This window comes from Daldinia vernicosa, assembly GCF_022497035.1.
Source record: "Daldinia vernicosa strain CBS 139.73 unplaced genomic scaffold F5Y00scaffold_8, whole genome shotgun sequence".
Taxonomy (NCBI): domain Eukaryota; kingdom Fungi; phylum Ascomycota; class Sordariomycetes; order Xylariales; family Hypoxylaceae; genus Daldinia; species Daldinia vernicosa.
This window is the reverse complement of record NW_025953924.1, coordinates 810,668-832,077: the sequence shown is the minus strand read 5'-3', so window position 1 is coordinate 832,077 and position 21,410 is coordinate 810,668. Positions and strand designations below refer to the sequence as shown.

The 21,410-nt window shown below is 48.2% G+C and overlaps 8 protein-coding genes across 8 annotated transcripts; 4 read left to right on the top strand and 4 right to left on the bottom strand.

The window, feature by feature from the left end:
* Positions 1-239: 239 nt before the first annotated feature.
* Positions 240-1,822, top strand: F5Y00DRAFT_228780 (uncharacterized protein). Its single transcript, XM_048006679.1, has one exon. The coding sequence runs from the start codon at positions 354-356 to the stop codon at positions 1,782-1,784; it is 1,431 nt and encodes a 476-aa protein (XP_047868080.1). The 5' UTR covers positions 240-353; the 3' UTR covers positions 1,785-1,822.
* Positions 1,823-3,072: 1,250 nt separating this feature from the next.
* F5Y00DRAFT_274367 (uncharacterized protein) lies at positions 3,073-3,933 on the top strand (the record flags this gene model as incomplete). The annotated part of the gene is made up of 1 exon (XM_048013342.1): positions 3,073-3,933. One exon carries the CDS (start codon positions 3,073-3,075, stop codon positions 3,931-3,933), a length of 861 nt encoding a protein of 286 aa, XP_047868079.1.
* Positions 3,934-5,085: 1,152 nt separating this feature from the next.
* F5Y00DRAFT_274365 (uncharacterized protein) lies at positions 5,086-6,706 on the bottom strand. The gene has a single exon (XM_048013341.1). The coding sequence runs from the start codon at positions 6,630-6,632 to the stop codon at positions 5,106-5,108; it is 1,527 nt and encodes a 508-aa protein (XP_047868078.1). The 5' UTR covers positions 6,633-6,706; the 3' UTR covers positions 5,086-5,105.
* A 1,771-nt stretch (positions 6,707-8,477) lies between these two features.
* F5Y00DRAFT_251533 (uncharacterized protein) lies at positions 8,478-9,821 on the bottom strand (the record flags this gene model as incomplete). The annotated part of the gene is made up of 1 exon (XM_048009837.1): positions 8,478-9,821. The coding sequence occupies one exon, from the start codon at positions 9,819-9,821 to the stop codon at positions 8,478-8,480; it is 1,344 nt and encodes a 447-aa protein (XP_047868077.1).
* A 624-nt stretch (positions 9,822-10,445) lies between these two features.
* Positions 10,446-11,678, bottom strand: F5Y00DRAFT_259105 (uncharacterized protein; the record flags this gene model as incomplete). Its single annotated transcript, XM_048010814.1, has 4 exons — positions 10,446-10,892; positions 11,262-11,393; positions 11,445-11,528; positions 11,595-11,678. The coding sequence occupies 4 exons, from the start codon at positions 11,676-11,678 to the stop codon at positions 10,446-10,448; spliced, it is 747 nt and encodes a 248-aa protein (XP_047868076.1).
* A 3,181-nt stretch (positions 11,679-14,859) lies between these two features.
* Positions 14,860-16,767, top strand: F5Y00DRAFT_274357 (ASST-domain-containing protein; the record flags this gene model as incomplete). Its single annotated transcript, XM_048013340.1, has 4 exons — positions 14,860-14,975; positions 15,121-15,556; positions 15,638-15,853; positions 15,914-16,767. 4 exons carry the CDS (start codon positions 14,860-14,862, stop codon positions 16,601-16,603), a joined length of 1,458 nt encoding a protein of 485 aa, XP_047868075.1. The 3' UTR covers positions 16,604-16,767.
* A 540-nt stretch (positions 16,768-17,307) lies between these two features.
* On the top strand, positions 17,308-19,063 carry F5Y00DRAFT_208309 (uncharacterized protein). Its single transcript, XM_048005466.1, has one exon. It carries the CDS (start codon positions 17,359-17,361, stop codon positions 18,985-18,987), a length of 1,629 nt encoding a protein of 542 aa, XP_047868074.1. The 5' UTR covers positions 17,308-17,358; the 3' UTR covers positions 18,988-19,063.
* A 150-nt stretch (positions 19,064-19,213) lies between these two features.
* Positions 19,214-21,349, bottom strand: F5Y00DRAFT_208308 (uncharacterized protein). The gene is made up of 2 exons (XM_048005465.1): positions 20,959-21,349; positions 19,214-20,904 (listed from the first exon to the last, which is right to left on the bottom strand). The coding sequence occupies exons 1-2, from the start codon at positions 21,182-21,184 to the stop codon at positions 19,625-19,627; spliced, it is 1,506 nt and encodes a 501-aa protein (XP_047868073.1). The 5' UTR covers positions 21,185-21,349; the 3' UTR covers positions 19,214-19,624.
* Positions 21,350-21,410: the final 61 nt, after the last annotated feature.

Genomic DNA, 21,410 nt, shown 5'->3' with positions numbered 1-21,410 from the left:
ACCCGACTCGGACAAGGCCAAAATACCTAATTAGTTGGCTTGATCTGGCTTACCGAACCCGCTGACTTCCATATGTACAATACATACGTAGGCGAGGTACCTAACGTACCGCTGATCTATATCAAAGTACCTAACATAATCATAAGTGCTTAGTCATGCTCATTCCTTATGTATATTCCTATAAATAGCCATCTGGTATGCAGGCAAGTCCATGTAATATGCGTAGCTGCCTCTAGCTTTATTAGTTCCTTCCCCCTAACTGTAGAATGTACCAAGAGTGACGGTCGTCAAAGCAGCGAATTCATCTTAAGCCTTTCCTGAACATCTCAGTACGTAGATTAGCCATCGCAATCATGGCTGAAATGTCTTACACAGAGATGCGTACCCTCGTGGGAACTCGACTCCAGTGGCTGGCAGATATCGGCGAAAACAACCGAGGAATTAACGGTGGAATGGTCCTAGAATGGATTGATACGGTACTTGAAAAGATGAGTATGCTAGAGGATTACCTTCAAAAAAAGAAGGAAAGCCTCAAAGCCAAACGGGCAGAGGAGAAGAAGATCGTACAAGATAGTAAGTTACAGCTAGAACGAAATAGAACGGATTTGGTAGAAATGTGGGATACAGTTCAGCATCAAGCTCAGGAAATAAACGGCAGAGCACTCAAGCAGGGAGACCTAACACGCAGGACTACCCGCAAGATTGCTCGCTTAGAGTGCGAGGTAATAAGACAGAGCGAAGAAGCCGAACGACTCAGCAGGCTGCTGCAAATTTCGGAAAGCACTGCTGCGGCTCGCCAAGATGCTCTCTCCAAAACCGTCGCACGCCTCAGGGGCCTACGTAGCCAGACTCGCAAAGCTTTCGTAACCGCAACTAGAAATTTAGAGGTGGCCAATAAGAAGGTAAACGAAGCAGACACGCAACTACGCGGTCAGCTACAGCTACAGAAGGAATCCCACGAGAGCATCGTAAGATCTCTAGAGTCTACGAGTATGGACGAAGTTAAGAGGCTACGAGAGTTACTGGAACGGGAACAAGAGGCCAGCAAAAGAAGCCAGCACAAGGCCGAGCAAGAACATGCGGAGATTGAAAGATTGCGTGGGTTACTCGAAGACGAAAAGAAAGCTAACGCGAGCACTTCTCGGACGCTACAGGTAGAAAGGGAAGTGGCAAAAAAAGCGGCTACGAAGGCTGGAGAGGTATACGCGTCGCTGATAGGGGAACGAAACCCCAAAAGGCTGAAGGAGGCGGAGTCGAGGACCGGCGAAACTAACGCGGAGGTCCAAATACTAAAGAGTATGATCGTAGAAGACCGCACTAAGCGACAAATTAGGGAGGTCGACGCGAATCCCGGTCGCTGGATGGGCCTCCCGCTGCTACTGAATCACCAAACGAACGCTCCAGGCGGGCCACCAGATGGTAACGGGGTTATATCCTGGCCGAACGTACCAGGTCCTCTGGCGGAACGCCTAAGGCGCTTTCGGCCCAAGGTATCTGCTCCTAGCACGATGAGCGCAGAAGATATTACGAACATCTTCATAAAGGTATGCGAGCAAGAGGTTGTTGCCGTTCGTCTGAGCCAGATGTTGTCGGGGGTCCAAGTGGCGGGTTGGTATTGCTTCGACCACGTGTGCCAGTACGGCATACACGACGATAGGAGCAAGGCCTCTGGGGGGTCTTGCACACATCATCAAAGCTGTCTACTAATCCGGAGGCCACTAGTACAAGGAGATTATAACATCCTCTGTCGCGGCGTCAGGCAGTCGGCGGCACGGCCAACGTAGAAAACTACTGTTACCTACCTATGTACGTTATTAAACAGGCAATTTATAAGGTAGTTAATACGATACTCTGTAGTTTGTCCATTCCTCTCGAAGTCCAATGTCTGCATGTCGCTTGCGAACCGTAGATTGGTAACATGGCGAAAGAGGTTAAATGCACCTAAATCCCAACTGAAGAAGAGTCGGGCTACAGAACCTGGGCAACTGTTGGTAGATGGTCTACGGCACGATCGTGAATTATGGTTATAGTAGCAAGGGAGGGAACGAGGTCCCTAAGCCCCCCCAGGGCCGAATATATACAGACGAGGTCCCGTAGTCCTTTTAGATTCAATAGCGCTTCCATAATACAAGGCTAGTTCTACAGTAACCAAATAATGCGGCTGCCTAAATGTGCAAATATTCAAAACACCTGCGGCTAATTATTTGACAACTACGCGCAGATACCTAACTACTCAATACCTACTCAAATCCCATCTTTATCACAAAAATACACGCGCACACATAAACAGCATACCAATCCATACACGCAAATCGTCAAAATGGACGATTACACTCCCGAAAGCTGGTACACTTTCGATCCCATCGAATATAAAACCTATTGTAGACGACGCGATACTATTCAGTACTGCGTACGCTTACTTGGCAAACCCGAGAAAGATCTTGATCTTGAGGAACTCGTGTCAGCTTGTCGAGACAAAGCCGCCAATACCTCCAGGAGAACGGGATTGGCTCCGGGGTCGGTACCGACTACTTCCAATGGCGCATCGATGTGCTCTTATGGAATAGGATGAATAAATTAAAAGGTGCCGAACCGTGCCCTTTCAAAACAAATAGGCCCGGCCTCTGCACAGAGCCAGAATCGATAGAATACAGTGACATGTGCGACCAATATGCGGGACAGCTTATTCCAGCCGCGGAGTGGGAAAAGAGGCGAGCACAGGCGCCAGCACCAGCACCAGCACCAGCACCAGCACAGGCGCCAGCACGAGAACCAGATATCAAGCAGCAAGCTCCCCAAGCCCGCAAAGCAGAGATACCAAACATACCCCGGCTACTCCTCGGGAGCAGCGACCCCGCCAAGGCGACGCAGACGTCCTTCACTGCCTCCTTAGCGTTACCGCCACCTAAATGAGAGGTAGCGCGGTCTCAGCCCTCTCTAACCAAGCCGACCGAAACCAAGGCAAACGAGGGGTCCGTAAGATACGTCTGGCCCCCTGAACAGGCGAACGAGGTCTGGGACAAGGTTTTCAAGGGGCACAAGAAGGTCTGCAACCAATCTGCCTTCTCCGTAATGCTGCCTCCGGAGCGAAGCCACCACAAATGCATCGTCGAACGCATAAGCCGTAGCAACCAGCTCGTCGACAGCCGCTGCCTCCACATAGTCTGGATCTCCACTCGCAGCGAGCAGGGCAAATACGCCGGCTTCAAGATCATCCTCTCCCCTGTTAATAAAACAGTCGATATCACCGACGTCTCGTTCCTCCACGCCATCAAAGCGGCGTGGGATATGGTGTGGTATTGGTTAGGTAAGATGCTGACATCGGGCGAAGACGTCAACTTCGCGACATTTAACGAGGAATACATCAGACAAACCCTGGCTGAGCCACAAAATCCTATAGAGGTCGAGGAGAGAAATCTAACCTCCAAGGAGTATGACGACCTCTATTTTAAGGAGGTTCAATCTGTCGTGGCGCGTAAGAATGCTAACCGCGAGCAGATCCGGCAGCAAGAGAAGGAAGCCGAGCGGGACGTGATAAGCATCCTCCAAAAGGCTCCCGGCTTCGAGGCGCGAAAAGAAGCCCTCGAGAACTGGATTGCGGATTCTTCTAACCACAAGCTGGTGGATCACCCACGCGAGTTCGCCGAGAAGATCTGGATACAGCAGAGCCAGCTATTTTCCGACAACCGGCGCGAGATATCCAGCTGGTTTTGGTCTCTGCGAAATTTCGCAGAGCCCGTAGCATCCCGTTCAGCAGAGATCCTGGCCAAGCCACCAGCCGCTTCGCAGCCGAAACGAGTCGCTAACCCCTCAAGTCAGACATCAAAGGGGAAAGAGGTCGAGTCTCTGGACCAGTTATTCGCCCGGACCATGCAGATAACGAGCAAGAGCTGGGCTGACGAAGTCGAGTCCGAGGGAGCGAACACCGCCTAAACCCCGTGCGTGACACATCTTAACAAAGCTAATAAAGGCCCTTCATCTAGATACCATGCTCGGCTAAGCTATATCACCTAAGTAATATCTTCCCTAGCTTGCTAACCACAGCATCTGACTGGCTTACAAGATGATTCCGAGATCTCTCGAGACTAATTAATTTTAATCTTGAAGCTACTAATAAGAGGCTGCTCCAGACCGCATGTAAGTTTCGCAGCATTAGCATCCAGCACCGAGACCGGCCGCTCGGAAGCCCAAACGCGGCTTGAGCAGGTTCGGCTCAGAAAGGGCTCGACTAGATGAATACCTCATCTATACGAGCCCAGACCTTCACCGTAAAGGTCTCCTTAGGTAGTAATATAATTTATTCCCGTTAATCTCCTGCCCACCGCCCGTAGCGTAGTTGAATGCCTAAATTCCGCGTGGTATTTGGCATAGTACCGTTAATATTTCATTATTCAATTCATTTCATTCATTGATCATATTTTGTTTATGAATAGGGGTTTCAACCCGCACATTTAATTCGCGTAATATCGCAGCCGGTTCATTAGAATCAAGCCCTGAGGGATGCTGATCTCGAGGCACAGCTGAAAGCTAAGTTGCAAGAAGTTACTACGTAGATTGGATAAGTATCTAGTATGGTACGATGGTAGGATGCGTTCGGTTTCATCCCCTAACATCTTGCAGGAAATAACAGTTCGTGCTCCTACTGATTGCCAATACGTATTTCAATCAATTCCATCGATGACCATGCGCCATATACGTTTTACGAAGCTGTCAAACACAATCCAATCAATCAATCGATCAATTCAATTAATTCAATTCAATCAATTAATCAAGGCAAGTACTTTACAAGGTTCAAGTTAATACATGTCGATTCCACTCCGGGAATCACGGCGTAATACCTCATCTATCTTACGCGTACATATTAGTAAACCATTCCACGGCTTATACGCACAAGCTTGAACCCCCATTTCTCAGACCTAAAGTATTAGTCTTCAGTATTTACCAAGATAGTCGTACTCGAACGTAAGGGCCACGCATATTAGCGCGGGGGTAAAGAGAGTAAGCAGATCTACATAAGTGTTCATACCCGCGTACCCAAGTAGACGATTACCACTCACCGCCTCGATTCCATTTCTGAGCTCGGTGGTTCAAAGCTTTAACCGCCATTAGCAATACGATCTAGGCTTTTTGCTCCCTCCATCATCACGACCTCTTTCGTGCGAAGAAGGCGATCTTCTGCGTCTAGGATCGGGAGAAGAAGTAGTGCGGCTTCCCTGCGACCTTGCAAAAGGCATTTGATTGTCAATACTAGGGAACTGGAATCCAACCTGGGAACTTTGGTTGGGCGTTTGCAATCGAGTCTGCGGCTCTTCTCTCGAGCTTTGGGAGGGTCTTATGTTCCGGAGACGGTCCGGGTGTACGCCCGAAAATTCGTTTTCTATATCTGGTTCCGCCGGCATATTGCCCCGTGTCTGCGTATTTACCGGAGGGAACGCAGGAACCCTCGGAAATTCGAAAGGAACGACTTGCTGCGGAGGCTCAAATCTTCTGGTATCCGGCGCGACAGCGGGACCATCCCGTGTGTCTTCAGGGACCTTATAGTTCGCCATCGGTATTAGCGATTCCCTCTCGTAGAGTTCTGTCTCGTCCTCTTCGTCCTCTTCGACTTCTTGCTGTGTTACTCTGTATGCTAACTCTGCCTTATTCATACCCTCTATAGCCGTCCTCATTCGGTTCGAGATTCTAATCCTCTCGGTTTGGTGCTCAAATCTCTCAACCCCGCGCGGTTCGAACGTGTAGAAGAGCATGTACGAGTGACCCTGCTCTCCCAACTCCCAATCTTCATTTACGATGTTGTTCCCCGCGACGGGCGGTCTGATAAAAGTCCCCTTGATATCGTAGGTGCGCACGTAGTCGGGGCTCGCGGGCTCTGCTCGCAGTCTCACAGAAGCGATTAGGCAATATGTATCCTGGAGCTTGCGCAGCCGAGGTTGGCCTTGCGCACCGTCTACTCGTTGGAGATGGGGACTGGTCAGCACTACGGTTTGGAGATCCTTGAAGCGCGCAGTCGCCGTAGGGGCGGGGGTATAGAGGACCCGAATCACGACCGGGAATGTAGATGCCTGGAGATATCTGTGGCCTGACGACTCGTTAGCGAACTCTCCAAATCGACTGCTAACCTCCCTGCTGATCGGAGTGGTGCCGTCGTACTGGACCAAGCCGGCTTTAGCTACGGTCTCCACGTCGCGAGTTGCGATCTCCTTCCACTCGGCGCCGCCTGGGGACTTCGAGATCACACTCCTGCTAAATAGTAAGTACTCCTTACGAGACCAGAAGTGGCTGATCAGCTTCTCGCTTTCGATCAAGCGTGAGAAACTTGCCGTCTCAGCTCCCGCGGCAGACTGCCAATCGGGGCAGAGCTCCAATATTGCTTTTTCCTTGAGCTCGCCTCCGAACTCCCATATGGCGTCCACAGGCGTCAACCGCGCAAATCGGAAGAGGAGTAAAGGCTCGCTGTCTAGGTCGTCCCAATAGGAAATGGGGAGATGCGCGTAGAGATGACGTATGACAACGGCGAGGGCTTCAAAGCCCAACACCTCTTTCGAGATGACGCCGAAAGTTAGCCATGTCGTGCATAGCAGATGCGCCGACGGGTGGGCTCGTGGGATTTCTCGGTGGGAATATCGCTCCATCGTGGTTTATTATCAATTTTTGCTTCCGGTCGAAAATGGTGGAAACTTGAGAAGCGATGGCGGTTTATTTCGAGTTGCGGTGGAAGATGTGTGAATGATGAGAAGTTGGCGGTAAATGTTGATTTTCAAATTTCAAACGCTGCCTCTTGAAACGGCCAGGTCCAAAATAAGCGGTGCAGCATGCGCACAACTGGACTGGTCACGTATCTAGGTATTAGGTCAAGATAAATTTATCTAACATTTTAACAACACTTGATAGGTTTTAAACCGCCAACGAAACTGATTACAAAACTTTACACCTCTTAACATCTCTCCTAATAGCTCCAGCAGGAATGCATTTACATTTATTACAGAGCCAGGATGTAGACTAGAAGTACCATGCTATCATGACGGGGTATTCCGTAAGCTAGATGAAACTCTTATATTCATCTTCATCACGTTTTAGGGGATGACCTCCTATTCGCAACGTACTTGGACTCAGATTCCTAACTGATCATTAAGATATCCGGGACCAAACTGCTGGAATAAATAAGGCTGATAAATTAGGAGGCTGGTAATACGCCCCCATACCCGTGGCTTATATTAAAATATGCCTACCCAGCTCTCTAGTAGATAGTATGACAATACAACATAAACACACCTCATAACCTGCGTCTAATTTCAATACTCACGACGATTGCCGAAATGCTCACGAGTCTTCGCTCAGCCGTCATTAAGCGAGAAACTCCGAATAATAGCGCTGCGAATACATAGGCAAAAGAGCTTGGATTTGATGGGGAGAAAGTAACAAAGTGCGGATAGGCTCTCAAGTCGACACGCTGTATGGAGATCATGCTACCGAGCCATCATCCGGCGTGTATGGAACGAAACGCTACTTCTAACTTATAATAAGTACGCCGCTGTAAATGTACTACTCTCCTTCCTACGTGAGCATCGTTCCCGTCAGCAAGTTCCCGCAAGGCTCCATGATGAGTTGAGCTTCTTATCCAATAATACCTTGTTAATGATGTTAATTTTATCATCACCTACGCCGCGGATATGACAAATAAAAACATCACGAGAATAGTTGAAGGTATGATCCTTGGTGTTGTAAATAGGGCAACGGAAGATGTCCCCCCATTTTCCGCCACGACTTGAGTATTTTCTTGGCAACTCCCGCAAGGGATAGTCACCCGCCTTTCTCTTTAGGCCCCCTTTGCGGCGTAACTATTGTTGATTAGTAGTAACTTGAAGCCAAGGGTATCTCTACTACATTGGAGATAATAATCAATAGGGAATTATCAGCTTAAAGTCATAAGTGTTCCCTTGGGGGCAGGCCTCGACCAAGAGATTACCTTGTTCTTGCCCCAAGGTTTTGGATCCTTTATTCACCGTTCAGTTTCTAGATCTAAGAATCTTAATAGATACCTACGTGGTATGATCCGTCTGTATCAGCAGCAGACCTAGTCCTTATCTGTAAAAAGTATTTCGACGTACGAGCGCATCAGTAATTCCCACGCCACAGAGACTACTCCTATCCATCGCGCTGTTAATAAATGAAGGGCGGCCTGAAAGCTAGCAGAGCTGCCCTGCCCACCTTGGATGGGAATAGTAATGCGCAGGCAAAACCTGTACACAAACAGTAGCTCCCATACTTGCGCAAGCTCTCTCTGGTGAGATACAAAGTTATCGGAACTCTGATAACTTTGAACTACTCCCATTCCGCAACAGAGGTGGCATAGGAGTAGGACGGGGTATGTAGGATCCCGAAAAGTCCTAAAGTAGGAGAGACTTACGAGTTGACGTCTCCGATAGAACGTTAATTTAATTATCTTCGTTGGTTTCGCTGTTGCCTTCGTCGTCGCCTTAGTCTCGTTGGTCGCCCGGATTCAGGCTCGGGAATATACCGCTTGTTAATCTTCCGAGCTTGTCGAGCCTTTCCACATGGTCCTTGGCATCTTCTATTCGTATATTTGCCTTCTCTCCGGCGTCGGTCAACGCGTGTGAAAGCCTCGTGGCGTTGTCACCCAACTGGTGAATATTCCTGACGGCATCCCTCAGCTCGTCGCTAGTCATGAATTCGTCCTCGACGGTCTGCAAAGTTTTCTTGTAGATATCGTTGTTTTTCCTCGCTTCTATCGACTTATTCATGTTCTCTGTGAACCAAGGGCGCTTAACCCAGACGTGCTTCTGCATCTCATCGTAGACGTCCGTCTTCTTTTCCCTGGTTGTGTTGGTACCTGGCTGAATGACGTTAAGTCCGTTCAGAGAGATCAGCGACTGTGCCAACACTGTTCCTAGAACCTCGGCCAAAGATATTTGGGGTTCGTCCCAAACCATAATAACGGGAACCCCGTGTACGAAGACCTTCAGTCCCGAATAGCGAATGCACGAAATTAGCAGCCTGAGAACGTGAGATGACGTATCCAAACTGTTGAAATTGGGGTCGTGCTGGATCATCCTCTTGGGAACCCCCATGCCGCACCCGATGTATACCGGACTGGAAATCTGAGGCACGTCTCCGTCGAAGTCGGGATTCACGCGCCTGCCGAGCATCTCTATCAGCGCTTCGATATTGCTAGTTCCCTTCCGACCCGACATGCATTTCGGTGCGACGTAACAGTCTTCTTCGCTATCCCATTCCTGATCTTCGGGAAGCACCGTGTTGTCGATTGCCAAGGCCTTCCTCAAACACGACTCCTGTTCGTCCGTTAGGTCATCCTGATCGTAAGACCCTTTGATTTTCTTCCAAGCTTCGCAGCCGATCTTGTAGTCTTGCATGTGGCCAATCACCACTTCGATCTCTTCGCGGGTCAAAAATGCGCCGTGCCTTTCGTCGATAGAGATCCCTATAAGGTAGGCTCCGGCGCCGTGAGAGTCGTACACGTACTCCCAATTGGGCAAATCCCTATCGTAAAGATCGTATGGCAGCGTGCCCAGCAATAGTGGCCTTAAAACCTTTCTATGTATGGTATGGAATAGAACTCGGAGATCGTTATACTCGGGGGTCCCCTTCTGTTCGAAAAGGCTGATAGCTTTACTGGACGGGATGCAGTCCTGTTTCTGCCACTGGTTGGCCATCTCCTTAACCAACGTGAATAATTCGTCGTAGCTGGCATCGTTGTCTATTCTGTCGACCATCTCTTTTGCGAGTCTGCTCACCACGGGGATCTCTGCGCAGATGGTAGGTTTGATCTTCTCGGAATCCATGGTGCCTCGATTGGGAAGAGAACCATATATGGACACAATGAAAGGCTGGTAAAATTGCTGGAAAATACGCCTAATGTCAATTATGAAGGATTAAACAGGATATGAAACCGGAATAGGCTCGATCGCCACTCTCGAAGCCTTCTAAGCGAAGAAAATGGAAATGATGGTAGTAAGTGGTCGATGGTTGGCTTGGTTGACGTAAAATTTAGTTAGACCTTAAAATAGTTGAGCGTTTAGCAGTGGTTAATAGTTTATGTTTAATTTAGTTGTAGTTTAAGGATCTCCAATGTCGGTTATATGTTAAGTTGTTGATAATGTTAAGGTTGTTAATTCAAGGTATTTATTTCGAAGCGGTTAATAAATCAATCTGGAAGGTACGCGGGATGGAGATGTACCTCTCTACCTATATGGACCTTATGTACCTAAGGTATGTATCTACGTACAGAGACACGCCCATTATGTACTTGATGTTAGGTACGTTAACTATCTCATTAGGAATACAATTGTACTGATCTCCTAATGATCTCCTCCTAATAGTCTACCTACCAAAAATCATCCGCAGGGGGTTTGGCGCCCCAAGTAGCGTATTCCTGAAGACTGGCCCGACTGTCATCCGCAGCGTGTTCAGCGCCCCAAGTAGTGTCTTTGTTCGTCGGTGACGAATGGCATCAGGTTCTCAGCCACAGAGCCACCCACGCGAGCAAGAATGTAAGAAATTTTTCCTTCGTCGCTGTCGAAGTGGTCTGCGTTGACGCGCAGCTTGTGCTTCAAAAGCATGTGCCAATGATCGAATTTGACTGCTTTCTCTCCTGAGGCTGGTTTGTCACCTGTGAAGATCGGGGGGTCTTGTTGTTTGGCGGAGCGTTCAACCTTGTTGGTTCGTCCGGCTGAGAGATCTTCCGACGATGAGATGGCGTTACCTGTTTGCTGGATGATCTTTTCTTTCAGGGCCGCGATGACTTCATCACGTTCTTGTACTTGCATCGCCCATTCCTGGGTCTGTGCCTCATGGTCGGCCTGTTCGTCTCTTGACCATAGCCGGAGGTGTTGTTCTGAAGAGGACTGGCCTAACTATCATCCTGAGGAGTTCCATGAGAAGCGTCCTGCTCGGGGACATCGGGCCAGCCATCATCGTCCTAATGTTGTTATTATTGTTATTTTATGTTATGGGACGGGTAGAATAGTTGATTTTGTTCGTGGTGTTGAACGCGTTAAAATTGTATTGTTAGGAGCATATTCCTAGGTGGGGGAAGGAACGTCGTCGGCGACTAGGAAAGTAACTTCGGGAGAACCTCTGTTAACCGAATCGGCAAATTCGGCCATCTGTGTAATCTGCTTCTTATACCATACCCTTGTACAGTAGAGAGTCGTAATAAAAGACGACTCCGCTGGCTTGGATAGATAAAGTAGGGAGCGCGATCTTTTGACTGCCTAGCGCACGACAACTCCGAGGCGGATTGGAGGTAGAACTCCATCCGGCCTAGCCAAAACTGGCGACTCTCCCCGGTTTTCGATCCCGGATTCGGGATCGTTATAGTCGAGAAGATTGATATCTTCCTGCTCAACGTGAAGCTGTTGAAAACGTTAGCAAGAATTTCGCCTGTTAAAAACAAAGTAACTTACCTCTTCGTGCTCGTTATTCTCCTCCATGCTATAGTTTTCAATTCCGGATTCGGGATCGTTATAATCGGGAAAATTAATATCTTCCTACTCAACGTGAAGCTGTTGAAGACGTTAGCAAGAGTTTCGCCTGTTAAAAACAAAGTAACTTACCTCTTCGTGCTCGTTGTTCTCCTCCATGTGGTAGTCTTCTACCACAGATTCGGAATCGCTATAGTCGGGATTGATATCTCCCATTGCGAATAAAAGTACGAGGAATACCTAGACATTGCGATTAGTAAACCAAGATGCACTAAGCCGCGATTGAGGTATTCGTGTTGCGAAAAAAGCTCAAGGTTGTAAGTGAAAATGCGCCAGTATATTGCGACAACTCGTAGCAGCAACAACAAAAATCAACAAATAGAGAAGAATAGATAAACAGAGATATGACCAAAATGATAACAATACGATTGTAAGAAGATGTGGTAATTGCGAGGTGATTGGTGAGCATGTGTAGTCGGGGATGAATGTCGCGGGATGAAATAGGTAGGTAGTGGGGCGGGATGAAAAGTACATAGGTACATCTGTGGGATGAATACGCTAGTGCTGCAGGCTGCGGGATAGAAAGTGCTGTGGGATGAAAAATAATGCGGGGATGAAAAGTGCATCGGAATAGCAGGATAAAAATAGATACAAACCTACCTCGACGTCGCGAACTTGGGGTGTGGTATAAATGCGCTTAGTGTTAATGTTCAAATGCGCTCAGTGTTAATGTTCAAGGCTGCGAAAAATTAGCAAGTTGGTTAAATAGAATCGCAAGATTTATAATGCGCATTTACTTACCAGGTAAAGGTGTTGCGCGAATGTTAGATGCGAAGCGAAAAAGTTTCGCGATGCGAAGATGCGGGATGAAGGATGATAAAGTTACAGGAAAGACGATAAAAGTAGTCGCGGGAGATAAGACGAAGATGATCTTGTGCGCGCGAAAGGTTAATAATAATAATATGAGGTAAAAATTGCCTTGTAGTGCGGTAGGTAAAAAGGTTGATTGAGTTGAAGAATGAAATGTCATTTGAGCATGATAGTCTTTGTGCGATTTTCTTCTGGATCACGATTTCTCTGTCTGGATGGGACTGTCTGTAATGATCTTTGATCTTGTTGGTGCTCATAACCGCATAGGAGCAATATGCACAGCAGTACGCGTCGTCGAGTGACGGAATCTCGGGAAAGGGGGTGTTGAGAGTAATGTGCGAGAAAAAGTGAAATAAATTGCATTTCCTGCCACGAAGTAGGTAGTGAGTGTGAGAAAGGGTAAAAATGATCGTTGTTTGTTTGGAAGGAAGGAAATGATTGAAAGTAGAAGAGGGAAAAATATCGTTGCCTGGTGATGGCAGGTTAGTAGAAGTAGGAATAGCGAAGAAACAACAGTTGGTTGCTAGCAGGAAGGAAGGTGGGGTGGAAGTAAAGGCAAGAGGTACCTACCTAAGTAATCAGGCTGGCGATTCTGTGAAATCAACAGTTGAAAGATCAGAACAGTTTAGCCTCTTGTCTGGAGGGACAGTTTTACTCATGACGGAGTTGAATGGTGAAGTATTTGCAAAATAGGCGGAAGAGTTGCGTGTTGGATTTGGAATAGGTTGCGGCAGAGTTAGGATTTACGCCTCACGCTACGAATGCTGGCGCTCATCTCGAACACCATGAAAGAGAATACAAGAGTTGACGAGAGTTTACAAGTGTGGAACTGGTCCTGTATTGCGGAAGCGTTGTTAAATCCAAAAGGACTACGGGACCTCGTCTGTTTATATACCCAGCCCTGGGGCCTCGTTCCTTCCCTTGATGCTATAACCGTGACGTGGGCCACCTGCCAACAGTCGTTAGCAAACTGAACAACACTAGCACGGTCGACGGCTCAGGCAGGAACCAGCTCCCGCTTCCTAAAAATCAATTCGTACAAGAGGGGTAGGCAAATGAGTCACGATGATTTTTGGTGTTGTGATTAAAAGTTGTGAGGAAAGAAGGTTTGGTACCTGCATAGCGTCGGCGAATTACGGATCTGCAAGGATCCCTGATAGCCTACGAAGTCTTATACCATAAAGTACTTACCCCACCATTTAAATTTACTAGAAAACACCCGTACTATGGCTAATCACACACCGCCTCAATTCAAACAGGTAAGGTACCTGTATTAAGTCGCGTGCGTCAATAAAAGGCGTAATCAGATCTAACTGTTTGGACCAAAATAATTATATGAAGTAGACTAGTTAGCCTATCAGCCATTTATTTATCAGGCTATTGATCTCGTATAAGGCCAGCTAATAAAAAGGCAGTCGTACTGAGAGATCAGGGAGTTGTTATGAAAGATATAGCGATTGAGGCTTGATATTTGAACCATCTATCATTGTCAGAGATGCTAGTCTATTCCCTGGGAAGATCACAGTCCAAGGTCACACTAGGAGATCCAAGTTCAGGCGTCTGTCACTCGTGTCATATGACTCCAGCATGTCGTGTACTAGTCTGAGGTATTCAAGCACCTGCACTGTATAAGAGATAGGTACAATCGACCTGAAAAGTAATGAGAGTAATGAGAGGATATCACTTGGCTTTTTGCGAAAAGTCCATCTATTCGTCGATACGGTTCAGCTTGATACGTTACGCAAGGTGATATGGCATGGCCTCATCCGAGGTAATCATTAAGGACGGCACGTCCTACATTCTTAGATATGCTCCGAACCAAGTCTGCAATTCATGTTGTTCTCAACTGGTTATCCGGAACTTACTTGCGCGTATCGTCCCCACTGCGCTTTTCTAGGTTAAGCCGAGAAAGAGCCGGAATTGCGTTAATTGGCTACTGATCTTAACTAATCTTATCAGATCCGCTGATTAGATCCTCAAGGCTCCGCATCTCCGATTCTATTCCCTCAACTTCCGCTAGTCTCGGGCACTTGACCATTAAATGGGTTAAAACAACTCAGCTACGACGATCATTCCGAAGTCGCTCAAGACAGCATATTGACTTTGTTCCAGGCTTCCATTATCAGAAGTCAGATATTAAAATCCCATCTTTAGAAACGACGCTTTCAAGTAGGTAAAACCATCAAAGTAGCGTATATTTATACCTTTGATAAAGTGGCAAAGGACAATCTTCTACTCCAAGTAGCTTTAGGTGAACGCTACAGGACTCGCCATAAAGTAAATACTGGTAGAAAACGATCCATGCAGTTGGAATCCTTGCCTAGCGTATGGTGGATGCGCCAGGCCTTACCTAGGTACCTAATCCATACCAATACCACCGTTGTAACATGAATTTTTTGGATAGTTACCCACCTTGAAAGCTGGAAGCATGAGTATATATACCTAACGTAGCCATGTTTATCCATCAATATTTGTAAACTCCGGCATGAACCTGTATTGGTCCCGTCGAGTAGCAGAGCCGTCCAATATGTCTCTTCCGCTCCTTGTCATATCTTTCTTGATATGCTCTCTCCAAGCATTTTCCGTCTCCGCGCAGAATCATACGTGGCCATGGCAAACCTATAAATCTAGTTCGTCCGAGCCGTAAGTAAATCTTGATCTTATTAATCTCCCCATATATCATACTTTACGTAACGAGTACTTAATTGTGTATTTACCGGAGTGGCGAGATCTTCGAAAGACATAACAATATTTGCATATTGGACGAGTAGCTTACTACATCATGCAGTCCATTACTTAATATCACCAAATCCGGTCCTACGTCTCCTGGGTACCTGTTTTTCGATCAGAATGGGGAGTACGCGCACAACTACAGCCTTTTCATCATGTCTGATGACAACGAACTTATTTGGCAAAGCGGATATGGCGACTACGGTGCTTTCAGGACCCAAAAGTTCGAGGGCAGACCGGTATTAACTTTCTTTAATGGAGTCTCGCTGGCGGAACCCTATGGATGGGGCCATGGAATTATTCAGATTCTTGATGACTCTTATACAAGCATCTACAATGTTTCCTTAACAATAGATGATGGAAACTTTTTGACCATACCCGAGCTTGATCCCAGCCAGATTACGTCCTATCTCGATATGCACGAGTCCCGGATCACAGCCCAAAACACCATCCTTGTAACATTATACAACGTTACGAGATACGATCTAAGCTCTGTCGGTGGACCGCAAGATGGGTGGGTAGCTGATAGTTTGTTTTACGAACTGGATGTCAAGACCAACGAGATACTTTTCAAGTGGAGCGCCCTAGACCATATCGACCAGGTTCCTATTTCTGATGTCCAGCAGTTCTATCCTGTTGCGGATTTTGGCAAGAACCAATCTCTTCCGTACGGTTACTTCCACATCAATTCGGTAGACAAGTTTGAAGACGGATCATACTTAATCTCTTCAAGGTACTACTGCTCAATTTTCAAGGTCTCGAAAAACGGTACCGTTGAATGGACACTACAGGTGATTTTAGCCAAGTTTCGCGAGATAATCCACTTGTACCCAGCAGCTAACATAATGTAGGGCCAAACCGGCGGAGATTTTCAGCTTGACGGTCGACTTTCCTTCTGTTACCAACACGATGCCCGTATTCGACAAGAATTAGGGAATACAGTTCAGATTAGCCTCTTTGATAACGCAAACTCTGAGATCGTTTCTGGTATAAATCAAACTAAAGGCGTTTTCCTGACCTTGAACACGGAAACTATGAAGGCTACGCTCGACCAAGAATATTTTGACCCGCGGGACGCGATATACGCCTTTTCCCAAGGAAATCTTCAGCAGTTAGAAGACGGGCACGTTATTATGGGGTATGGGTCGACACCGAAAATCAGAGAGTTCAGCCCGGATGGCGCTACCTTGATGACCGCGCAGTTTGGCCCCGGGGACGGCCTCATCTTTTCTTATCGTGCCTATCGTCTCCCGTGGATTGGCCGCCCCAAGTCACCTCCGAGCGTCCTGGCTTGCAGGAATGAAGCTAGTAATAGTACTGCAGTATATATGAGCTGGCTTGGTGCTACAGAGCACAAGTCTTGGGTGGTTTTTGCAGGAGATGACAACTCTACTCTCACTCTAACATCACAGGTAGAGAAGACCGGGTTCGAAACAGTAGCAACTATACCCGGCCAGGCTCCCTTCATCCGTGTCGAGGCACGAGGCGTGGGTATCACCGGCGGAATTTCTCACGTAGTGTCGCCTCAAAGCAGCTGCTGATTCTGAACAGTACAGCGCACTGACTGGAAATCCCTTGGAGTACTCTTTTATGAGCCTCCTCATTCCTAGCTCATACGGGTTGGGTGTAGTACGAAGGACAGCAGATGGTAACATCTCACTGCGGCGTCAGATGGAAATGGATATCTTTCCTGAGCCCTGAGTGGTGGTGGACCAGGCAATTATGCCCCTTGTCCCTTCTGCTACCCTGAAGGCGCACATAGACGGCCCTGTAGCTGGTGTACGATGGCTTACCTCAACTACTTATGCTACGTATCCTGGCGTAGTGATTATGTCTAACTCCTTGCTATAAAATTAAATACAACCCTTACCATATCCCTAGACAGATAGACTTACTCGATGCATATTCGTGGCGTTTATTATCCCCATCTTATACAACACGCATGATAGGAGTCGTGCAAGGGATCTTTCCTTTCTTAGTATTCATCTTTGCATTATAGCGATTTGTATATGCGTGACGAGGGATAATAAAAGCAAGGGATGCGTTTATGCTTTAAGACGGCGGATGCTATGCGGCATAACGATGATTCTACCCATCTTCTCATGCATGTAAAAGCAAGATAACACTTAGCAAAATGATTACGCGACATATCTACCAACATAATGGGAATAATGAGCTATCACATTACAAGACGCACGTGGCGCACCACATTTTATGTAGCTCGAGGCATTATTAGAATCTACATCACAAGGACAGCTATTAAATTCGCCCTTAATAAGACCTAGGTATCCCCAAAATGAAGCTTTATACGATGAAGAGGCTTAAGGCCTCCATATTACAAAAATTTCGCCATCGCTACGTAATGCTACCCGAAGACGACAACGCGGTCGAACCGCGATCGCGCTGTAACGAATACAGTAGCAATCGCCTCATTGGTGCTTTAAAGAACAGAATCTGGCTCCGTCGTAATCATTATGTTGGAGCACTGCTCTTCAATTTGGGCGCGTTCGTCCTCCCAGCTCTGTACAGTACGCTATCCAAGCTATGGGTCGCGGAAATCGACTCGTCGCTTCTTGCGACGACCGACGTATTTACCTACATCGGAGTAGTGGCTGAGGTTCTAAACGAGGGCCTCCCCCGCGCCTCCTGGGTCATTATTGCGGACAAAGACTCGCGCTCGTTAACACAGCGCCTCGGTCTGGCCTACACGCTCATTCTATTCCAGTCCATCCTCGGACTAATTATGAGTATCGCATTTATCGCCGGCGCCGCCACATTTGCGGAAGGATTTGTCCCCGTCGAGATTCGCGCCGCGAGCTTGAGTTACGTCCGTATCAGCGCTTTCTCGGCCCTGAGCTCAGCGATCGAAACTGCAGTGGCGGCAGCGACGAGAGCCCTCGACAAGCCCGATATTCCGCTGGTTATTAGCTTGACTAAATTTGCCATAAATATTATTCTGGATTTGCTGATCATCTCGCGATTCCGCGTTGGCGATATTCAACCGACTATTAATATTCAAGCTGGCATTCAGCTTACTTGTAATATGACGGCTGCCTTCGTAGGACTTGCCTACTTCCTTTGGACGACGAACTTGCAACATCGAAATCACCAGCTCGAACTTTCTGCTGACGACGAGGAAGTTCCTCGGATGCAGATGCAAGCTGGTACCAAGATCCGGTTGAGCTTTCGTGCCTTGACTGTACTACTGCGACCCGGGATCCTAACCCTGGCTGAGTCGGCCATACGAAATTCCCTTTACCTCTGGCTAGTTAGTACCATCGTGGCGCTAGGTTCGACGTATGCGACAGCCTGGACGATATTCACTACCATCCGCTGGGGATTGGTTATGGTTCCCGTTCAGTCGTTAGAGGCGACGAGCCTTGCGTTTATCGGTCACCACTGGGGTTCTTGGCGGCGTTCTATCAGTAAGACGACGCGTAGGCCCGGTCGTGTCGCCTTCAAAACTATTATCCAAATTGCGAGACCGGCCCTCGTTTCCCTCGTTATCGCCCTCTTAGTTGAAGTCCCTCTTGCCATATTTCTATCCATATGGGGTACTAGATCGTTCGCTCGATACCTGGGCCAGCCGGATGAAATCGCGGACATCGCAGCGCTCATGTGGCGGACTACCGATTGGTGTTACATATTCTATGCCATGTCGACCCAGCTTGCCACGGTTCTCCTGGCCACGCAGCCCAAGTGGTACCTCTACCAGAGCTTAGTTAGCAACCTCCTCTACGTTTTACCGTGGGCCATAGTCTGCCAGGTAAAAGATCTAGACGTGAGCAATGCTTGGACTTACCATAGGCTAGTTTTCGGTGGAAGCTTGGTATTTAGTTTTATCGACGTTCTAGTTGTGGATGCCGCGTGGATATGGACGTTGATGACCGGAAGGGCGAGGCTCGAGACGTTTCGAGAAAGCTGATATGGCTTTGAGGTACACGTTATGTTTCGACCAAGCTTATGGATACTATGGGCACGAAACGTGAGTCTATAGAGACATAGTTATTAGGTATACGAAATCCAGAGTATATTTATTATGGAATCCATATCTCCTGATTATCTGACCCCCCCTCCCCCCGGGAGGACTCGCGTATAGCACACGTATTTATCCCCTTTTCACCAATAAAGTGTGTAAAGATTGAATTGGTGGATGGTTCGTCGCATGGTGGGATCTAAATCTAATCTAAGCTTTTGATACCTATTTGGTATCCCAATCCAACCCGAGAAGCAGCATTTCGCGAATTAGGAATCTATTTACAGTGTCGTCATGTAGTCCAACCATATCCTGCAGAGCATAAAGGAGAAATAGAGAGAAGAAGGGCAAATGAATGTCGTGAATAGAAAAGTTACAAGAGCAGCTCCGCTCTCCGTTCAAATTCCAGGCGTAGCTTTCCGTCGACGATACTGCTCCTCGGGCTGAGATCCCACGATGGACTCCCGCTTTATGCCTCGCCAACTCCGTCGTCCTCTTCCTACCCCGCCGACCCCAGAAAGCTTGCCAGCTTTGCAAGTATTAGCGATGTACAGGTGTATCGATGCCGGTAAGTCATGTCCGCTGCTCACGAGTCGAAAATGGCACCATACGCGGGGATTCCGCGTGTGGTCATACCATATACGACCTTCTCCGTCACCTTGGGGTTAGAAATGATGAAGACGGCTTCCGCATCCGACTCGTGGACGAGTTGGTATACTTCTCGAACGATATCCGGGTATCCCCTCTCGTGGGTGTTCCAGATCACCGCGTTGGGGTCGGCTCGCTTGACCTCTGCCACAACTTGAGGACCATATGTGTCGTGAGGCTCTCGGGTGCTCCAGAATACGCGGCGCGGTGTGATATCAGCGAAGAGGAGTGATAAGCAAGGGCCGATTCCAGATCCGGTAGCAACCACGACGATTCGCCTAAACAGCTTAGACGTGTAGAGAAGACCGTGAAGAGGCGCGCCGCGAACCCAGAGCTTTCGCTCGTTGGGCTTGTTGATCTGCTTCTTGGTCCAGTCGCCCGCGTTGCTGACGACGACGCTGAAGCCGTTGATCTTTCCAGACTCGGGGTCGACGTCGGGAATAGTAGCAAAAGCGTGCCACTCGGTTAAGGGTTTGTCGCTAATCTTCAAGCCGTAGAAGGGTGCCATACCCCTGTACTTGAAGTGTAGGCGCGTAGCGTGGTTGCTCAGCTTCTCCGGGTAGACTGTTGGGTGGCGTAGACGAGTCCACGAGGCGAGGGTGCAAGAGGTCGAAATGCAGATGCACCAGAAGTTAGGCGAGCGGATAAGGACGTTACCGAGAGAGGTGTCCCATTGCCTGGCGGTGACCCTAGCCGAGAATATGTTGTGGATCCAGAAAGTTGTCAAGGCCGTCCAACCGGCAAAACGGTGGAAAGCCTCGAAGTAGTCGTGGAACTTTCGTCGCAGGTCGGGGTGGGCTGACGTCAAGATAACGGCGAACATCGAGACCAAAACCCAGCTAGTAATCATGTTGACCAGCTCGTCGGTCACCGGCTCGTCGATCCACTCCTTGGTTGCTAATATCGTATAGAGGATATACCACACGACCGCAGCGGTACCCGCACCGCTGTGGCAACCGCCGTAGTGGAAGACCTTCGCGAGGCGCTTTCGGATGTAGAGGGGCCACGAGTGAGGGACGCATGTGAAGACCTCGTACCAAAAATTGACAAATTCCTCCTGGCGGAAGAGAATGCTGACCATGAGGTTGGCGGATGCGGCGCTACCTACGTCTCGAGAGTTGGGCTTGCCCTTCGCTGCCGCTAGCAGGGCGACGAAGACGGCCAAGTTGATAGTAAAGATTGCTCCGAATATTTTTCTATACGAGGAGGCATATTTGTCTAGCACGAATATTAGCCCCGTTTCACATAAATTTATGTGGCGTTTATACTTACAGCGGATTTGCTGGCTCAGCTCGGATCCGAGTTGGTCCGGGAGAACCGCACGCTCGGTAACCGTCTCGATTTGTTTCTCGTCGTTGCCTTTGCCGGAGTGTACCGACGGAGTAGTCGTCCCCGTCGAGGGTCCCGCCGACGATAAGGGCTCAGCGATCGTAATCGGTGTCAGATCCCCTGAGCGGAAGGCATCCGCCTGTCTCTTTTCAGAGTTGTTGACCGTCATGTCGAAAAGAGGCGATGTCTTTCTCTGAACTCTTAAGTTGTTGGTCTTGCGGGTTGGTTGGCACGGGGAATCCTACGATCTAACAGCAAGAACGGGGCGACGGCAAGGGATATAAGTACTCGACGAGGGCGAAAGGTATTCGGCCCTGCGTAAGAGCGGCGAGATAGTAGTCTGCCAAGACCCGGTTTACTCATTCTCGGATGCATCGAACGATGCTGATTTCTTC